Source organism: Podarcis tiliguerta, assembly GCF_965153285.1.
Source record: "Podarcis tiliguerta genome assembly, chromosome: 3".
NCBI lineage: Eukaryota > Metazoa > Chordata > Lepidosauria > Squamata > Lacertidae > Podarcis > Podarcis tiliguerta.
In genome coordinates, this window is record NC_139536.1 from 118,597,457 (window position 1) to 118,618,497 (window position 21,041).

General features: G+C 41.4%; 1 protein-coding gene across 14 annotated transcripts in view; it reads left to right on the forward strand.

Moving 5' to 3' along the window:
* The window catches only part of ITSN2 (intersectin 2), a 70,339-nt gene that overhangs the window by 21,021 nt on the left and 28,277 nt on the right, over window positions 1-21,041 (forward strand). For 8 of the 14 annotated variants that reach the window (XM_083435532.1, XM_083435538.1, XM_083435537.1 and 5 more), the window contains exons 7-27: window positions 1,754-1,850; window positions 2,089-2,231; window positions 4,111-4,174; window positions 5,426-5,563; window positions 5,652-5,740; window positions 6,529-6,791; window positions 7,543-7,692; window positions 8,211-8,351; window positions 9,210-9,297; window positions 9,976-10,115; window positions 12,503-12,639; window positions 13,809-14,257; window positions 14,557-14,678; window positions 14,848-15,026; window positions 15,698-15,839; window positions 16,237-16,442; window positions 17,301-17,365; window positions 18,581-18,747; window positions 19,201-19,246; window positions 19,323-19,444; window positions 20,639-20,735. In XM_083435532.1, coding sequence (XP_083291658.1) covers window positions 1,754-1,850; window positions 2,089-2,231; window positions 4,111-4,174; window positions 5,426-5,563; window positions 5,652-5,740; window positions 6,529-6,791; window positions 7,543-7,692; window positions 8,211-8,351; window positions 9,210-9,297; window positions 9,976-10,115; window positions 12,503-12,639; window positions 13,809-14,257; window positions 14,557-14,678; window positions 14,848-15,026; window positions 15,698-15,839; window positions 16,237-16,442; window positions 17,301-17,365; window positions 18,581-18,747; window positions 19,201-19,246; window positions 19,323-19,444; window positions 20,639-20,735 — 3,045 coding nt within the window. Of the gene's footprint in view, window positions 1-1,753; window positions 1,851-2,088; window positions 2,232-4,110; window positions 4,175-5,425; window positions 5,564-5,651; window positions 5,741-6,528; window positions 6,792-7,542; window positions 7,693-8,210; window positions 8,352-9,209; window positions 9,298-9,975; window positions 10,116-11,379; window positions 11,461-12,502; window positions 12,640-13,808; window positions 14,258-14,556; window positions 14,679-14,847; window positions 15,027-15,697; window positions 15,840-16,236; window positions 16,443-17,300; window positions 17,366-18,580; window positions 18,748-19,200; window positions 19,247-19,322; window positions 19,445-20,638; window positions 20,736-21,041 lie in introns of all 14 variants that reach the window. The other 6 variants (XM_083435535.1, XM_083435528.1, XM_083435540.1 and 3 more) reach the window with 1 other exon arrangement.

Below are 21,041 nucleotides of genomic sequence, written 5' to 3' on the forward strand. Positions count from 1 at the left end.
TGGAGAAAGCCCCACCTCCAGTGGACCAGAGGGGGAGGGGAGTAGCTGGGTGAAGGGAGGGCTCAAAGATGCTACGGAGAGCCCAAGTGCCTCACCTAGCCCAGCTGCCCAGGAGGCACACACGACGCTTCCGGCACCCTGCTTGCGCAGAGGGGTGAAACATACGGAGGGGAGGTGGAGATTTGGGGTGTGTAAGTTCTTATGCTGGGGGAGAAACCGGAAGGGGGCACTCCCGGAATCTGCAAGCGACTAAGACGGACATGAACTTTAGGGCTCTGCACTGTAAATAGTTTGCACCAATAAAACCTGTAAAAGACAGGTCGGAGTCCTACCTGGTTACTCACGAGCAACCACCACCAGCACCTGACAGTTAAGCTTAGTGTTTGTGTAATTTCTGAATTTGTTAGAAATTCTAGGCATTATATTGTATATTTTAATACAGGGGAGAAATTGAATTTTGGTTTATACAGTCAACTAAACGGATGAATGGAAGAACGTTCATAAAGGGGTCAAAACTGATAATCCAAGAAGCAAAAGCTAATTTTGGCATATTTGAGCTCAGTTGGTAGAGCATGAGACTCTTAATTTCAGGGTCATGAGTTCAAGCTCCACCTTGAGCAAAGATTCCTGCTTTGTACGGGGTTGGACTAGATGACCCTTGTGGTCCTTTCCAACAATTCTATTATTCTGTGATTGCAGGCTGACGTAGTTTATCTACAAGAGACCCATTTAATTGAACAGGATAAATAATTATTATAGAAAGACTGGGTGGGGTGGGTTTTTCTTGCCGGAAATGCAACCAGTGCAAAAGGGGTCACCACTTTGGTCAGAAATGGATTTCCAAATGATGTACTTATGAAAACAAGCTTAAAAATAAAAGACAGAACCATTTGAAAAATGAGTTGAAAGAGTTATGGGCACAAATGATTCTATGATTCTATGATTCTATGAAATGTTTAATAATATGCTGGAAGGATAATACCATGCCCCCCTTTGAACAATGCATAGAAGATAGGACTACACTTGTAAGATAGAAACAAATTGGGTATGGATAAATAGACCGTATTTTTTGCCCCATAGGACGCACCGGCCCATAGGACGCACCTAGTTTTTGGGGGGGAAATAAAGGGGGAAAATCCCCCCCCCAGGTGCGCTGCGCTAATCCCGAAGCTTGGGGCGTGCTGAGCTCAGCGCGCCCCAAGCTTCTGGGTGCCGGCAAGGTCTCCTCTAGCCCTGGGAGAGCTGGGTCTCCCATGGCTAGCGGATAGCTTCCTGAAGCCTGGAGAGCGAGAGGGGTCGGTGCTCACCGACCCCCCTTGCTCTCCAGGCTTCAGCGAAAGCCTGCATTCGCCCCATAGGACGCACACACATTTCCCCTTCATTTTTGGAGGGGGAAAAGTGCGTCCTATAGGGTGAAAAATATGGTGATGATATTTGGAATGCATTTGGACTGATATTTGGAATGTGTTTATACAAAGCATATTGACTTTTTAATAAGTCTATACTCGTTAGAATAATTGTAATACTTTTATACATTTATATATACTTTCAAGTAATTTTTTCTCATTTTGTTTTTTGGTTTTGGTTCATGTTCACTTTTCCTCACTTTTTTACTTTATTTCTCTACTGAAAATTTTCATCCAAATAGTATTAATTTTTAAAGTTTTTGGTATGGAGTCAGGCTGGTGCCCAAGTGATCCATGGAGATACTTTTGCCTTGCATTGTGAACTATGTGCTTTTCTCTTGTTTCAGCTTTGCCTCACTTTAGTTCATACAGTCCCATGATGGGCGGATTTGGTGGTGCCAACATCCAGAAGACACAGTCCCTGATAGATCTTGGCTCTAGTAGGTAGGGATCTTCAGGCAGATTTATGTCTCAATAGCAAGTTTCTGTTTTTTTCAAGATCTCTTTGGGTGGTCTTTGCAATCTATCTGGTTCCCCACAAAAGTGAGTACTTGGAAAAACAGAAGTCATTTATTCACATAAACTGTTGCTGCACAAAAACATAGGAACAATGTTCCAGTTTGAACATATATTTATATAATACTAGATTTCTTGCAAATGTGATCTTCTTTTCATATTGCAGTTCAAATTCTTCTTCTACTACCTCACTAACTGGGAATTCACCAAAGATTGGATTTTCAGACTGGGCAGTTCCTCAGGCTTCCAGATTAAAATACAGGCAGAAGTTTAATAGCCTTGATAAAGGGATGAGTGGATACCTGTCAGGTTAGTATTACAGTATTATATTTAAGCTTGCAAAGATTAATGAGTGATTCATGAGTTAATTGACAAAAAGATTCCTCCTGTTCATAATGTTCCTGTTTTAAAGGAAAGGGATTGCAATTGAAGATTAAGTTTATAATTAATTGAATAATTTTCCCATATAAGAAAATGAAATCCCAGTACAAATGTAATATTTAAACTGCACTTGCATGTTTGAAGATTTTTATAAATAAGTGTATCTTTGCAGGTGGTGTAAACAAAATCTGCCCTTATTCCCTTATGGGGTACACAAGAGCCCTTATAGAGTCCTTTGTAGGTTCTCCATCGGTAGGAGAAAATAACAGAGGCCAACCAGAGAATACTGAGAAGCAAAGCAGCTAGTAAACCTGATCTTTATTAAAGCTGTTGCAACAGGGTGCTCCCCTCACACGCAGGAAAGGAGGAGGACCCAGAACCAAGGTGTGCCTGTCCTTATATAGACTTGTAAAATTGCTCACCCTCAAACTCCAGACCACCCCCAGAAACATCATACATACATCATAGAAGGGGTGTAGCCCAGGACCACCACCCCAATACATCATACCTACACCACAGGGGGCGGTCTAAAACAGAATCCTGAGTGTGTTGTTTATCTCCTGGCTGGCAAGTTACCTGATTGCATTATCTGAGTTTTGGCTACTCTTATGTTATTATACTCCTGCCAACCTAGCAGTTCAAAAGCATGTCAAAGTGCAAGTAAATAAATAGGTATCGTCGGGAAGGTAAACTGCATTTCCGTGCGCTGCTCTGGTTCGCCAGAAGCGGTTTAGTCATGCTGGCCACATGACCCGTAAGCTGTACGCCGGCTCCCTCAGCCAGTAAAGCGAGATGAGCGCTGCAACCCCAGATTTGTCCACGACTGGACCTAATGGCCAGGGGTACCTTTACCTTTATGTTATTATAACTATTTACCGTGTTTTTTGCTCTATAAGACTTACTTTTTCCCTCCTAAAAAGTAAGGGGAAATGTGTGTGCGTCTTAGGGAGCGAATGCAGGCTGCGAAGCTATCAGAGAAGCCAGAACAGCAAGAGGGATTGCTGCTTTCACTGCACAGTGATCCCTCTTGCTGTTCTGGCTTCTGGGGTTCAGAATATTTTTTTTCTTCTTTTCCTCCTCCAAAAACTAGGTGCGTCTTGTGGTCTGGTGCATCTTATAGAGCGAAAAATACGGTAATTCCTGAATCCAGGTCACAGGCTCACCCTATTCACACCTTAAATGTGCCCTAAAGGCAGTATTTGTGAGCACAGAGACCATGAGTAGGCTTTTTCATTTCCTTCCTCCTTGCAGAGAAACATTTGGTCAGTTTGGGAGAGTCAAAATGGTTTCAGGACTGTCTTCCTGTACTGTTTCAGAGATGTGGTTTATGTATTTATGTACATGTTTGCCTTGTACATTTAATTTATATATTTGAGACCTTAAATTATTATAATACAGACTAAGACTTTTCAAATTATATTTCGAGTAAAACCAAACGAGGGCTCATCCACATTTCCCTTTGTCCTGTGATTTATTCCATTTGGTCTGTGGCTTTCCCTGGGAAACCCTGCTGTTCATGGCTGAATCAGAGCAAATGTCAATCAGGTTTTCTGCAGACTGACATTTGTTCCAGTCCAGCAATAATAAGCAAGTTTTCATCTGGGAAAGTGCGGAACAAAAGAAAAACCTCTCAGACCCATGTCTAGAAATCACAGTCCAAACAGAATAAATCACAGGACAAAGAAAAGTGGATGAGCCCTGGCCTGTAGATGGTAAAAAATATCACTGGTTCTTGAGTGCAATTAGATTTATATATTAACATACTTGACTTATATATTATCATACTTTTCATCTTTGATTTACTCAGGGTTTCAGGCAAAAAATATTCTTCTGCAATCAAACCTTTCCCAGACACAGTTAGCTACTATTTGGTAAGTCCACACATAAATTGATAAGACTTTGATGTTTTGTGCTGCTCAGTGTTAATAAGCATAGAGTAATTTTTAAAGAAATGTAATAGTCTACATTGCATATTTAATACTGTACTCTTTTTATTTTATGCTTATTCTTGAATTGCAGAATTCTGGTGTTGAGATTATATCTGTTTAATTTCTTTTTTAAAAAATTATCTTTAATTAAAAGTGGTGGCAGCGGCTCTACCAATGAAAGGTTGCAGTGGCGTGGGGACTCTGAAAGGCTGCATGAGCTTCCTGCAGCCAATCGGAAGCCACAGAAGCGTTGCCGCCCGCTCAATCAGTCCCCGCAAGGTGAGGCGTCTGTGGTTCTTTCCAAGGAAATGCCTCACCATGTCAGGTTTACCTCAGCGTGCGGTGACTGACTGAGTGGCTGGCAGGGTCCGCAGGCCGGATTTACGAGTCTAGTGGGCCAGATCTGGCCCGCGTACCGTGCTTTGAAGACCCCTGTCCTACTACTTCACACCACGTGCCTCTGGGAGAATTAAAACGGGTGTTTAATTCTCCAGTTAAAATCAGCTGGACTCCAAATTAATATCCTTCAATGCATTAAACATCAAAACATTAACAATGTATGGGTTTAGAACAAGGATGGGGCTAGACTTGACCACAGGATGCTCTCACTCCTCACCTGACATCAAGAATTGGGGCATGTAGACCTCACAGTTGTCAGTGCACCACACAGGACTTGCGAACAACCTTGCACAGTGCTTTGGAGTACCATAGAGTACCATCTTTACAGAGTGCTGCATAGGGGCCTTGCAAAGCCCTTCAAGGATCAGCTGCACCAAGGAGTCCCACGTGGGGAACTCAGTGGCACAACCAATCTCACAGAACTTGGAACCAACGCCTCTCACCTGACTTTGAGCTCCACCTCAGCTGCACAGACAGTCCCAGTGGGCTTGCTCTCACTGTCAGTCAGCTGCTTGCCAGTTCATTTCAAGACTCTTTGTTGGAGCCTCAACTTTCCCCTCACCCAGTGTCACATGTGAATTCGAGTATGAGGCAAGTGAGCATGATTTGGGGGGAAACTGCCATGCAGGCCCAATTATGTTTCAAATGTGCTTTTGTGGGTATTTGCTTTTTCAGAATTGTTCAAGTTAGTAAGAGGTATCTTGAAGATATTGTACTAGAATGTTGCATTGAAACAATGAGATTGCGGTTTCATATTTCCTCGGTTCTTCTAATGCAGTTGTTCTGTCTTCCTAGGTCACTTGCGGACGTTGATGGCAATGGACAGCTGAAAGCAGAGGAATTCATACTAGCCATGCATCTGACTGATATGGCCAAAGCTGGGCAGCCTCTCCCACTAACTCTGCCTCCGGAGTTAGTGCCACCTTCTATGAGGTGCATAACACAAGATGGTATGTTATTAAAATTGTATAATAAATGGAAAAGATGTCCTTTAAAAAAAATCCCTGTTTCTTCTCTCTAGAAGTGGAAAATGTGCTGAAAATACTGATTGTGTTCTGCCAACATACCAGAAAATAATGCAGGAAGAAGAACCTCCCCAAAAACTTCCAGGTAACAGTGGGGTTCTTTTTTATGTTAAGAGTGCAAAGTTGACTTTAAAAAGGCATTAAGAACTGAAAGAAACGTTGTTTTATCCCATATTTCAGATATTATGTGTGCCTGACTTCAGTTTGCTTCATAGAAGCCATTTGAGCACTTAATAACAATTGTAGGACTCAAGTATACATTGTTTACAGTAGCAGTGGTACGTTGTCAGGACCGAAAAGCAGCAGTACATTGGGCTATGTGGAGTCAGAGTGGTTGGACTGTGGCAGCGTTTCTCCGACTTGATCCCCCAGCTGTTGTTGGACTGCAACTCTCATCATCCCTGGCTGAGAAGACCAGTGGTCAGGGATGATAGGGACTCACGTTTGAGAAACATGGGACTATGAAAGCAGCAGGCAAGATGAAGAAACCCAAAACTATGGTTATTTACTTAATTTCCTTTTTGAATCACTTCAGTATCAAAGCCCTGTGCATATAACAAATGCTTTTCCATTTGTCAGTGATCTTACTTGAGGTTCAGGTTACAGACTCCGCTAACCCAGAAATAGTACCTCAGGTTAAGAACTTTGCTTCAGGATGAGAACAGAAATTGCACCGCGGCAGCGCAGCGGCAGCAGGAGGCCCCATTAGCTAAAGTGGTGCTTCAGGTTAAGAACAGTTTCAGGTTAAGAATGGACATCTGGAACGAATAAAGTACTTAACCCGAGGTACCACTGTACTGTCCTTGTTTTAGAAATGAACCTGCATTAGATCAATTTTTGTGCTCTGATGCCATTTACTATTCTTTAATCTAGTTACATTTGAGGACAAGAGGAAAGCAAACTATGAGAGAGGCAACATGGAGCTAGAGAAACGCCGCCAGGTGTTGTTGGAGCAGCAGCAGAGAGAGGCGGAGCGTAAGGCTCAGAGGGAAAGAGAAGAAAAGGAGCGAAGAGAGAGGGAACGGCAGGAGCAGGAGCGAAAGAAACAACTTGAACTGGAAAGGCACTTGGAAAAACAGCGGGAGATGGAGAAACGGAAGGAGGAAGAAAGAAAGAAAGAAATTGAAAGGCGGGAGGTTGTTCTGCTAATTGCTATTTTTAATCTGCAAAGCAATGTCTTTTCCGTTTATTGCTGTTTAGTGATCTTCACTTAAGCATTCTTTTTCCACCGTGCTGAAACCCACTTGTCCCTAAAGATGACACCAAACCCAAGAGCCCCAGCTGTGTCTGGGGGCAGCCAAAGCTCAGCCTCAAGCAGCCAGTTCTCCATTGAAGTGTTCAGGCAGTCAGCACAAATAGCTGGGCTGCCTTCATTTTGAGGTGAAGGCCCCTTCTAGGCATTGCCTAAGCACCTCCAGAAAGTGCCTGCCAGGTGTCTGTCACACAGAATTGCAGTGTCGTGCATGCGCTAGCAACCCTGTCCAGGTAGGCAGTCCCGAGTCCAGCAGTGACCTCGACAGGAAGTCCGAGGCTGTAGTGTCACCAGCTAAGGGGCGAGGCTGAGTTCCTCATGCTGAGAAGGATGCTGGTAATCAGGGAACCCCTGAATGTGAGGCCCAGAGGAAGGAGTACATGCAACCTGCTGCAGCAGAACCAGGACCCTCATGGCATGGGCCCCTTCCCCTGGGCTTGGAGAAGCGAGGGCCTCTTGTATGGCATTGCCAGTGCAATAGCACCAAGTGGGCGGCTATGGAAAGGTAGGATAAATGTTTGTCTTCAGATCAGAGGCCCCCCCCTTTAAAGAAGTTGAAATGCGCATTCTCCATAATTCATTGCCCTTTAGCACTTTTGAAAGAACTGAACATTTAGTGGTTATTTTATCTGCAGGCAGCAAAGCAGGAGCTTGAGCGCCAACGGCGTCTGGAGTGGGAGAGGATTCGGCGTCAGGATCTTCTTAATCAGCGTAATCGAGAACAAGAAGAAATTGTCAAACTGGCCTCTAAGAAGAAGAGCCTCAGTCTTGAGCTAGATGCCTTGGTGAGACACAGCACTGCAAAGGACATAGAGAACTCCACTGGCAGGAGTAGGGAACACAGCTCCTGCAGATGCTCTTGGACTGGCAGCTCCAGCCAGCCTGGGGGGGGGGGGGGTCAGGTGGGATGGGCATTCCAAGCCAGCAGCACCTGGGGGACATCCCCCGGGCTCACCCAAACAACAACACATTGTCTTTTCAAACATCTTTCTGTATTCTGGTAGGTGGCCGTGTTGATCTGACGCAGCCAAAATAAAACATTTAAAAATTGTCCAGTAGCACCTTAGAGACCAACTAAGTTTGTTCTGGGTATAAGCTTTCATGTGCACGCTTACTTCTTCAGTGACTATTGACCCTGAGAGTATCTCCCAGCTTGTATAATATTTTATCTTAAAAATTCTTGTTAATTGGTTTTGACTAACTTTCTGTCTTGGAGGTAGTGATTAGCTGATACTCTGTATATTAGAGGCATGTTTTTATGTTCTCGAATCAGATGTTTGATTTTAGATTATTTTCATTACAGGATGGCAAACACCAGCAGATCTCTGGGAGATTGCAAGATGTTATAAAAAGAAAACAAGTTCAAAAAAATGATCTGGATGTTCTGGAAAAGAAATGTGATTTGGAAATTATTGAAGTCAAGCAGCTACAACAACAGCTTCAAGTATGAAATCTCACTTTAAGTTTCAACTTGTGGCCTTGTGTGTTCCAGAGAATGAAGGACATGAATGAATTGGAGGGGGGTATTTTTAATACATCTGTGTTAAGATGTAGCTACAAAATAATAACAGTTTTTGCTTCTGTTCAAACAGTTCTCCTCCAATAGCTAGATTTCTCAAAATAATACAATTAAACTTTGTTTTTTAACGCTACAAATGACCTAACAAGGATAAAGGCTATTGATGGTTAAATTATCAGGTTTTTCTAGTTTTTACAAGGTACAGCTTACAGAATCTTAAATGCATGTAGCATGTAACAATATTTGTTATGCCAATATGCTTCAAGGTTAAGAAAAAACTGTCAAGTCCTAAATCCTTCTTTATTCTTGGACGTGTCTTTTATATAAGCTGGTTTGTCCATTTCTCTTGTGGGGTCATAAAATACTATCTATAAATAATTTTCAGCTGAGAGTTCTTTACATTTAAGCATATCAAAATTTTATCTAAAGTATGGAGAATCTGTGTCACTCTTACTTGAACTGATAGGTCTCCATATTGACCGTAGTACAATATCAGGATGTACTGTGGATTCCCATGGAGAAATACCAGAATCAAGCCTAATGTTGCGCTTGTCCCAAGTCTCTCTAACTTCCTGTAGAATTACTATTATTGGGTGAAATCCAGTTAAGTCATACTCAACATAAATCTGGTGAAATCAAAGGGCAATTGATTTCAGGAGATGTCCCATGAATATATACCTTATATATTTCTAAGAAGGTGGGGCTGTAATGCATTAAGTTATTAAATATGTAAAGAAAGTATACTGATGATAACTTTCTAAAATTTTATCCCCGACTCTGCAGGAATATCAGAATAAGCTGATCCTCCTCATTCCTGAAAAACAGCAGTTAAGTGAGAGAATGAATCATATGCAGATGGGCAATTCTCCTAGTAAGTATATTCAGCATTATTTATCTTTATCCTTCTCAGTCATTCTTTATTTTTAATTACCAAAACAGTGATGGGAAGGAAGGAGAAAATGAAGGTGAGGGGTTGAAAAGGACAGTTTGAGCCTGAATCTAGAAGGGGACCCTTGGAACATGGGATGCTCAGAAATTCAAATACATAGAACTGATAGATGGTGATGTACTTCTATTTCCTTTTTGTTAAAAAAAAGTCCATCTGATTTGCCCCTGAGGACCACTGCTGGATCAAAACATGTCTGGCTATGGAAGATATCTGCCTAGTTCAAACTGCATCTCCTCCTCCTCTGGAGGAATTATAGGTGTTGAACCATCTGCTGGTGACACTCAAGCATGGAATTCCCTGTGTCAAGCAGGGGGTGAAGTAGATGGCAAAGTAGGCATGCTTCAACTCTTAACAATTCAGGGTAAGATTAAGCCATCAGCTGAAACCTCTTTCCCACCATGGATTTATTGAGTATCTGGACAAGCTTTCAGACTCAGTTCTCTGACTTCAAAAGGTACCAAATTCTTAACGAGCTGATGAGATTGTGGCAGGGGTAAATGTAAAGCAGGTTGTTAATTACAAGGGCCATATAAGTGAAGGGGGGGAAAATAACCAAAATGTTCTTAAGATGAAACATTGGATTTTGGCTTTCATCGACAGAAACAGACCTTAATTCATTACAGAAGAAGTCCTCTGAAAAGGAAAAATTATGCCAAAGACTTAGAGAACAACTAGATGCACTAGAAAAAGAAACAGCTACCAAGCTTTCTGAAATGGATGCTTTTGATGATCAACTTAAGGTACAATCTTGCCTCCTATTTGTGAATCAGAGTAATAATTTGTTGTATTCCCTCCCTCCTATGAAAAATTTTCTCGCTTCTGATTTTTCTTCTGTTTCTCAAGCTTAGTTCAGTATTTCAGCCGATAAGGGCCAATGAAAGGTTGCGTGCCTTTTCTGTCCTTTCCATTCATACTGTTTAGATGTTCACAGATTGGTCTCTTATTTGACATTTATAATGCATGTGTCAGCATTTTGCAATACAGGGCCTCATGGTCATAAATTGGTATGGGTGCCATTTTTAATGTTGCAAACTGAATTAATTTACTTGTCATTGAATACTGCCATCCCAAAGTGGGTAACAATTAAATAAGATTATAATAAAAATATACAGGGGGAAATATAACAGTGTGCAAAAATTACAGAATTCATAACATTTTTGCATAGTCTATTCAGAACAAAACTGTGGGCTATGCAAATTAATAATTTAAGATATTTTTTTCTCTGGTTTTAATAAAAGCTAACCACAGGGCATAGTTAGGAAGGCCATCAATTATTCTCAACCTCTTCACCATCTAAGCAACGACCAAGCCAGTTCTCATGCAGCTTAACTCTTTCTGGCTGCTGCATTATAGCACTGGTGTAAACAGATAGACCTTTATTACCTGAGCGCCATTCCTTATATAGCCAAATCGCCTTCATCACATATAAGAGGGAGTTGGTAAAAGGCTTCGGGGAGACTCCAACTTTTGCTGAAAAATCTCAGAGGTGGAGAGAACCCAACAGCCCAGTGGAAATGAAAAACCGTAGGGACATGGACTATGTAGTGGAGTAAATGGGGAAAAACCATGATGAAATAAGAACACTCTACTTTTCCAACACTTTGTTTCGGGTTGCACTTAAAAACAATAGTAGTGTGACAAGTTCTATCTAAAGGAGACATAACTGCTGAAAGGTTAGTGGCGGAATTTGATTTTTTCATTTATTTAAAAATTATATTCCATTTGCTTATACTAAAGCAGTTTAAATGGTGTATGGGAAACATTAAAATTCTCACTAAAACAGTTAAAACATTTTAAAATAATTAGAAATTAAAACACATCAGTAACTGTGTCTGGGTAGAATTGATATACTCTTCAAGAAAATAATTTTGAGATAGCATGATTAATACCTAACATGCTAATTGAGAGTAATTTAAATTGACCAGTTACAACACCATAAGTTCCCTATATATATAAAAATTGCAGTGCAAAGTGTAACAGCTTTTTATCTGCCTTATCTTACAGTATGAGACTATGGATGCTTCTGTTCATCAGTGCCTTTTGTGTCTGCTAAGCTGTCTCAACAACCTCTTCCTCTTACTTAAGGTTACTTTCTAATCTTTGGCTTTTTTTGCTTATAATAATTTCATAGTGTTCTTTTTTTAATTGCATTTAAATCCCTTAACTCAAAAATCCAGTCTATTCAGTATCAGTGCAGTACAGCACAGTTTGTTTTTTCCTTTGCATTTCTGTTTGCTTTCAAATCTTGTCTGCTCATGCTTGAAGGAGGTACAAATCAAAGCATTAATATGAAGCTTGCTAGCTTACTAACTACTACCAGATACTTAATCTGATTGTCATTGTTTTTTATGTGAGATTTAGTTGCACACAGCTTTTCCTTCATTATTGAAATCTTACTAGCTCTTCTGAAATGGAATCAGTTCTAGTCCTTCAGATTGATGAATGAAAGGTCTGAAATTGTCACGTTATTATCACATCTGAACATTTTTCTCTCTTAGTAAAATGAGTGTCTCATGTCTGAATACCAAAATGGGTCCTTAGAGAAGTTGAGAGCACACAGATTCACCTCCTGCTCTAAGGTCACCCACCTCCTTCACCTAAACGTCCCTGTCTGTTTTGTTCAGCTCTTGCCTCCACAGCCTCTTAAATCTCCCCCTGCTCAGTCTAATGGAGTGAAATATAAATTATAAGAGAAGATTTGGGAGACTTGTGTCTCCTTACACACCATTTGTTGCACATGATTCCTCTGCTCAGTATCTAGTAGTTGTCCCCCCTGACCCCCCAAGCCCATTTCAATGCAGCTCACACAGTTTAGGAGAGCCCCACCTCTGGAGAGGCTTTTTGTTGCACACAAGCATCAGCTAGAACCCCTCTTCTAATTTCTTCCATAATATCTTGCTTCCTCCAGTAGCTAAAAGAAAGTTGTGTTGGAAATGTAAACTTCAGAAGTATTCTATTTAATTTTGAACCTGTTCTCTTGATTGTATTAATACAGAGATTGAACACTTCTCAATGTAGGATTGCCTGCCTCTTCGTACCCTGACTTGGATTGCAGAACACTAAATCAAGTCCCCCCACCCCCCACCCCCGATTTGCTCATTTGATGTATGTTATATTTTCTTATTAGGAGCTAAGAGAAACCTACTCTACACAGCAGTTAGCTCTTGAGCAGCTCCACAGGATCAAACAAGATAAAATCCAAGAACTAGAAAGAAGAAGAGCTGAGCTTGCACAGAAGAAGAAAGTGGAAGATGAGGCTGCACGGTAACAGGATAAATTAAAACAATGCAGGCTTTTTTCTAAAGGGCCTCCTCTGCACTCTCTTAGATGACAGGCTTAGACTTCCTCTTACTACGTGGGCTGTCATTCTGGGTTTGATTCCCCGCCCCAGTACATTTATGTACCTTGGTTCTGTTTTTGTGTTGTATTGAATATTGCATTTTAAAATGTAACTCTTTTTATTGATGCAGTTGTGACCCACCTTGATTGATGCTATCAGTATAAAAATGGTCACAACTTTTTTATTTTTTAGCATGGGTTCTTTTTAATTTCTTGGCGATCACAATTCTAGCTACATTGAAATCTCATTGGGCAATTGTACATTTTTAGAGAACTGCACTTCAAAAAGAAACGTTCAGATAATATTGAAACAGTGACTCCATAAGAAATTGCTAACTGAATTACAAAATTAACTGGGATGAAAGATTTCCATTTTATGTGACATACTATGCCTCACAGTAGTATTTTTTTTTAAATAATAGAAAAACCTTCTGAATTGATTCTGAAACCTACAGGTTAGCAAGCCTAACTTCAGCATATGGCAACAATCTTTGCAAAAAGTTGCTGTTTCTGAAGATGCTTATGGAGTCTGTATTTTCTACACCTTACTGCAGGGGTCAGCAACCTAAGGCTCATGGGCCGGAGTGCCCCACAGAGGTTGTTTGACCGGCCCACGAGCGACCCCCCCCCAACCAAGCCTCCTGCTTGCGCACTGTGCTAAACCAGCGCGGCACGGGGACTCGCTTCTGCGGCGCCAAAAATCACATCTACGCATGCACAGGCGCTGAAAATCGCAGGCATGTGTGTGATCCGGCCCACGGAGGGATCTCTGTGGGGCCGATCCGGCTCAGGCAAAATAAATCTTGCTGACCCCTGCCCTACTGGTTCTTTTTTGCGACAAAAATAAATATGGTGCCAGTTCTTAACCATCGTAAGATTGCATAACTGAAAAGTTTAGGGCAGCATATATCCACTTCACCATTCCTATCGCTATTATGATGCTTCAGTTGTCCTAGGACTTTCAGAGCTTACAGGAAGATAATAATGTAAACTGAGAGCAGCTGATTTAAGGATCTGTGCCAAGTCTTTTCTTTTCAGTATCAGCATAAAAAATACCATTTTTTGACAGTGTTTTCGCTGCTTTTTTTCTAAAGAAAAGCAAAGCGGGAAAAAGAGAACTTGTGGCAGCAGAATATCCGGAGGGAGGAAGAAGAGAGGAGAAAGCGACTACAGGAAGAGCGAATGCAGGAAAAAATCCAGGAGGAAAGACAAAAAACGGAGGAGGCAGTTGCGCAAGAAAGGGAAGCCCAGTTGCAAAAATTGGCAGAGGAGAAACTTGAAGAGGAAAAATGGAACAAAGAGGCCGAGATGCTGAGAGATGCTGAGCAGCAAAGGCAGAAGCAAAAAGAAGACAAAAGAAGGCAGGAGCTGCTCGCAAAAGAAGCTGAGGAGAGGCATAAGCACTTTGATGAAGAGAAGAGAAGAAAAGACAGGGCCAATCTGCAAGAGTCTGAGAAACCCATTTCTCAGCTAAATGAAAAAAATGTAGACATTCTTAAACAGACAAAGGGACAAAGTCTTAAGTCAGCATTGAAAAATGAAGGTATCTTACCCAGGTTTTTGTAAGGATATTAGCTACCATAGTTTAAAACCCTGAAGTCTGTTAGTCCCACACTGTCTACTGGTTTTACCAATCCATTAATATATGTGGCCTTAGTGGGAGAGATCAGTTCACAGGTCTAAATTACGCCTTAGCTAATGTTAATATTCAGCTTTTCTCATGGCTTGAAAGGCCAATGTTGTTCAATTATGCAAATCCCAAAGCAGGGACTGACTGCTGCTTTGAAATGAACATAACAGACAAGATTAGTAGTCAGTAATAGTTCCTCCTTGACTTTCCAGGCCATGCTGTGGGTTCCTCTGAGTCTAGGAAATCTGTTGCCTTTGTGAATTATAGAGCTTTATATCCATTTGAAGCAAGGAATAATGATGAGATGAGTTTCAGTTCTGGAGACATAATTCAGGTAAGAAATGGCTGATAATCCCTGAATTCTTAATAGGATATTTATTTCAAATTAAAGCCTTTGTCTTCTCTGCAAAATACCCAGCGTGCCATGCAGTAAAATAAAGAATTAAAACCTATCTAATAAGCTAGTTGATAACATTTTGTCACACTTCCATCCTTTTTTCCAGGTTGCTGAGAAAACTGAGGGAGAGCCTGGTTGGTTATATGGGAGCTTCCAAGGCCATCAGGGCTGGTTTCCAGGCAATTATGTAGAAAAAATTCCTGAAAATGAAAACACCCTTTCACCTCCAAAGAGAGCTCTACTTCCTCCTGTGGTATCCTTACCAACTGCCTCAGTTCCTGTAGAGTAAGTGCACCATAATACTCTGCTACCACGCAAAAATGGACGGTGATGATGATGATGATTCACCCTAAAGTCCTCGGGTTTAAAATAACTTAGAGTCTCAGAAATAAAGTGGGTTTTAAAAATATGCTTCTCAAGTGTCAAAAGCCAGAGAGGGTAAAGAAGTGCATCTTATTCAAAGCTGAATAAGGAAGATGCCTGATGCACCTCTGTGGTCAGTTCCACAACTTAGTGGCTGCCACAGGTCATACCCTCTCACAGGCCACAGCCAGACGTGTTTTGAGGGACAATGGAACAGTTGGACACAATTTGACAGAAGTCTACAGAACAGCTTTGGCCAACTCAGTTGGCATGCTGCATATAGTGGCTTCAGTCTAACAAAGATTTAGGCTCTAACTCGGTGATGCCTAACTGTGTTAGAATTTTGGCCATTGTATACCAGTTTATGCAAAAATGTGCTTTGTATATTAAGAAATAGTGGCAGTTATTGTAGTGCTACTTTTCAGTTCAGAAGTGATCTTTCCCTTGTTTAGCTTAAGGTTGAATGGCAGTGATTGATTTGAAATTCTGCACACAGCTTCATAGCTTATGAATCTTACATGCATTTTGGAAGCTTTGCTGCTTCACAACTACATGCTTTAAAGTGCTACCTTTGCCATATATTGAATTTGCAGGCCGCTTTCGTCAAGTAAGCCAGCCGACGAATCCGATTACCAAAATATATCTTTCTCAAGTTTAAATGTCAACACATGTCAGAAAAAATCTGCTTTTACTCGTACGGTCTCCCCAGGATCTGTTTCTCCCATCCATGGCCAGGTATGTTCTACCTATAGAAGAGTGATTTATGTCCCTGTATCTTTGTATCCTGCACTGTTCCTCCAGCACTGAATACCCAGGGATATAAGGCTTAGGGTCTGCAGAGGTGGAACTGGCTAACCATTTATTTGTAATACAACTGCATTTGCTGAAATATGTGTAACAGAAAAACATAAGTTGCGGCAGATGAGGAAACTGAGTTGTCCTTACAAGGACAACTTACCTAATTATTGATAGTATCCCAAGTCTACCTCCTTCCTAGGTAGAGTATCTGGTTTGGTTTTAAATTATCATGTGCAAGTATTTGTTCTAGAAATTACTCTGTCTAATAAAGTTCTTTAAAGCATAGAAACTTGCATAAATGATTGGCATCTGATACCTTTTTGTTTTTTAACAGGGGCAAGTTGTAGAAAACCTAAAAGCACAAGCACTCTGTTCCTGGACTGCAAAAAAAGATAACCACTTGAACTTTTCAAAAAATGACATTATTACTGTCTTGGAGCAGCAGGAAAATTGGTGGTTCGGAGAAGTAGGTCGAGGAAGAGGGTGGTTTCCCAAATCCTATGTGAAGATCTTGTCTGAACATGAAAGCCAGAAAGAGGAGTAAGGCTCTGGGAATTTTGGGGTTAAAGATGCATGAAAAATGTATTGGGTAGTGTTTTAAAGGATGAACGGAAACTTGGACTGAGGTTCAGAGCAGTGGGTACACAACATTTGCTCCCTGGAGAGTCTCTTTCAGAAAGTATCCCTTGTTTAAACTGCAGGCTACAAATAACAGATTTGGGAATTAGGCAGGCATAAGAACAGTTAAAAGTGCCCTTTGACTTTTTATTCTAGGCTTCCCTTTCATTTCTTATTGCATTAAATCATCAAGCTCTTTTGAACTTAAGTGATTTAGAGATAAATTTGGGGATGAAGGATATATTTTGAGAAAGGAAGCACCAGAAAGGTGCATGTCCCTTGCCCCCCCTTGCACCCCTCAGTGTCTAGGCAGGAGGCCTTTCAGACATGCCTTTTACCATTCCTTCTGTTCTTTTTAAACAAATGAAATCATGAATTCTTTCATCCCAGCTATGTGAATTCAACTGGCAAATCACATAGATTTCTGATTAACCTTTGTACCCGTCCCAGTTTGCTCTGAATGCCCATAGCCGGGTTTAGTACTATCTGGTTTATTATATAGGTGTTTGAAAAATGTAATTGGAGGCAAAGGGATAAGGCTCTGTTAAGATGCATGGTTTCCCCAGCCACTCTGGCCAGCTTACAGCATATATAAAACATAGTAAAATATCAAACATTAGACACTTCCTGGTACACAGATGAGGAAAAGAAGCTATGAATTCCAAGACACACTTTATTTGAATTTTGTGTCTTTTGTAAAGTTTGAGTCACTGAATAATGAACATTGTATCTTGCAGTCACCAAAATGACTTTATTTTTATTTATTTTTAAAATCTGCAGGCCAGAAGCTGTTTATGCAGCTGTAAATAGGAAACTCCCAGCATCGTCTTACACGTTGGATGAGGGTAAGATTTTGAATTTAAATAAACCTTTAGATTTCTATGTGTTTAAGGAAAGGTTCCAAATTCTTTGAAACTTCTGCACCTTTAACTGTGTGCTATCGTAAAAGCCGAGAAGTTATGAGACTTGTAACAAACTAGCACTGAAAAACTCTGTATTATGGTCTGTATGTATTCTACTTGGATATTTTTTCTACACCTTTTTTTAGAAAATGAGAAAAAATGTAGGTCAGTGCAAGCTGATGGGCAAGGAAGGGAAAGAGCATAAAGGTATGTGAAGAGGTGGCCTTGGGCATAGGCAGAAGGCATGCAGGGGAGACTGGCAAGACACACATCTCCCAACTCTGAGCCTCCTCTAGAGATTGCCCTCATGTTCGACAGTTTCAGCTGAAGCGGGTCATAAACTTGCAATGCCAACAGTCTTGCCTGCTGTTCTGACGATAACTATGCCCTCACAAATTGATCACTTTTTAAATTTTAATATTTTTATTGCGTTTTGTATAATAGCAAGTACAGTGGTACCTCGGGTTAAGTACTTCATTCGTTCCGGAGGTCTGTTCTTAACTTGAAACTGTTCTTAACCTGAAGCACCACTTTAGCTAATGGGGCCTCCTGCTGCCGCCGCGGGTCTGTAACCTGAAGCGTATGTAACCCGAGGTACCACTGTATAACATCCCTTCCCCCCACCCCAGCCCCCTACCCCATCACAGGTGTTCAGTTATACATTAGCAGGAGTGTTTGCATAATCCATATGTGCCTGTTGATTTTAGTGCTTCGCTTGATTCCATGGTGAAATTCACTTCCACAACATGTAGTGATGTCCACCAATTTGGATGGCTTTAAAAGAGGATTAGATTAGGGTCTTGACTTCTAGCTATGACCCTGCAAGTCACAAGCGTGGAGAGCCTGCTGCTGCACCCAGTTCTCAATTGCAGGTTTCCTATGGAAATCTGGCTGGTCACTAAGAGAGCAGGATGTTGGACTAGTTGGGCCTTTGGCCTCATCAAGTACCTCTCATCTTATATTCTTAACTTCCCACAGTTTTGTTGTTGCTGTTGTTGTTGTTGTTGCTGCTGCTGCTGTTGTTGTTGTTGTTGTTGTTATCTCATCAAACAGCTGTTGGTTCAGAGTTTGAAAAATGAAAGGAATTGTGTGGATAAATATGTTCATGTCCTCAAGAATGTCTTCATTACAAAGCTAAAATTCTGTCGTCTTTTCCAGAATACATAGCACTATATTCTTACACAAGTTCTGAACCTGGTGATTTAACTTTCACTGAAGGAGAAGAAATATTAGTTACTCAGAAAGATGGGGAATGGTGGACTGGAAGCATTGGTGATAAAACTGGAATATTTCCTTCAAACTATGTCAGACCAAAAGATTATGAGGTAAGGATTTAGTACAGTCTTTTCTTTTTTGGGGGGGGAGGTATGGTATCCAAAGATGAACTCAGAGGCCCTAATCCTAAAATACCTTTCCCTTTTCCCTTTTCATATGTCTCAGATGATCAAGTGATCATGGGAGAGGTGGGGAAGAGGGCAATCACTGCTTGCAGCAGAGATGTTCAGTATGCTGGACTCTGAATGTCCCAGTGGGGCAGAGTTGCAAACAAGTCTAATAGTTCCTGCCCCTGGACCACTGAGTCAGGAAAAGAAGAGCTGCTGAAGGACTTTCTTAAAACTCTTTGCAAAACAGCAAGAAACACATACACACTCACTTATTTGTCAACCCCCTCCCCCAAGCAAGAGCATGTAAGCTGAGTAGGCTGTCACTAAGAAAGTTGAGTGGGTTGTGCTACTGCTGCAAATTAAAGTGGATTGTTTTATTTTATTTTCTCATAGAATTCTGCTACTGCTAGCAAAACAGGGACATTAAATAAAAAACCTGGTGAGTATTACTAATTTTAGAGTGTGTTAGCTGATTGTAATAATTTAATTTTTCATTGGTGCTTGTCTTCTTTCAGAAATTGCTCAGGTTACGACAGCCTATACGGCGTCTGGAACAGAACAGCTGAGTCTTGCCCCAGGGCAGCTGATCCTTATTTTGAAGAAAAATTCTAGCGGATGGTGGCAGGGAGAATTGCAGGTAAAAGGAAGGGGAATTCTTACACATTTGCCAAGCTAAGTAGGATTTCAGATTGGATGGGGGGTGGAGTATTGAGATTCCTGCATTGCTGGGGGTTGAACTAGACGGTCCTTAGGGTCCCTTCCCACTCTACAATTCCATGACTCTAAAATTGAAACTAAAATTGAAGCAGGGCAAAGGCTAATAGAGTTCTGTCAAGAGAACAAGCTGGTCATCACAAACACGCTTTTCCAACAACACAAGAGACCTAAGCAGCTGGATGAGTTAATAATGAGGAGGATGTGTAATAGTGTATGTCTACTGTGTAATTAATTATCCACAATGACATATATATGCCACGTTATAAATAAGTCAATATTTTCTGTGGTAACATTTGCATATCCCTAACCTTGCGTATTTTTTAACTTCAGTATGCTCTCATAAGTTTGGCTTGCAAAGAGCTTGATGTGTTCTTATTAAAATCTAGGCAGCTTTTAATGTCATTCAGGCTAGAAAACCCAGAGTATCACGTAGCTTACCTGCAGTGAATTTCAGCTGATTTACTCACAGTACTCGCAACTGATGCTACTTTCCTCTGAGCTCTAAGAAGCCAGGAAACTTCTTTATAGGACTACTTTAACTTATTTATTGCATATGTATTGCATCTCTCCTTGAAGGAGGTCAAGGTGGTCTACTCTAGGGAAGGGGAACTGGATCCAGCCACTTTGACGGGTGGGCAAGGCCATTGTGAGAACCCGTGACAACTTCAAATGGGCTCACCGTCAGCGCTGGTCGGCACTGATTGAAGCTTGGATTTAGATTCAAAGCACACCTGCAAGTAGGCATCTTCCACCTGCACACCAGGAAATCTGGTCTGCATTTTAAAAAATGTCCTATTGCAGGCACAATTTGAGTCCAAACTGTGCAGGCAAACAGACAACTTTTGCTTGCCACAGAGTAATTCTGAGTGCACTTTTATGTTCACAGTTGTTCCTTTACAGCTGTGTCTTTACCTGCCCTGTAACTGACATCTTTCCTGATACCCAGTGTGAGGCAGGCAAGTGTTGTTTGGGGAAAACAGCCTCATGGGCCAATTTAGGACCTGGCCAGACCCAATTAGGCCTCCGGGTTGGAGGTTCCCCATCGCTGGCCTCCTGGGCTCTTCCTTATGTGGTTTGCCTGTTAGCTGACAAAAGCTTAACATTCTTCTTGCAGGCAAGAGGGAAAAAAAGGCAGAAAGGGTGGTTTCCTGCTACCCATGTGAAGCTGTTGGGTCCAAGCAGTGAAAGGAATACACCAGCTACTTACCCAGGTGGGTGGCTAAAGATTACTTTCCCTTTTGTTTAGATGTAGGGGTGAACCACACAATACGCTACATGTGTTGGCCCCAGTAGCTGTTTTTGTAGAAGGCAAACGGCTTCATGGTGCAGCAGTTCTGAGTGGGGAAGTAGCAGAGGGGAGGACTAAATTGTTTCTTTCTCCGTTGTTTCTGTGGAGTCATTTCCTCAAGCTGGGTTTTGCCATGTACCCCAGCGCAGGGGATAGCTGAGGTGATTGAAGCTCACCTCTCCATGGGGAGAAATTCTGAGCACACTGTGCCAAGTGACAGTGAGCTCCT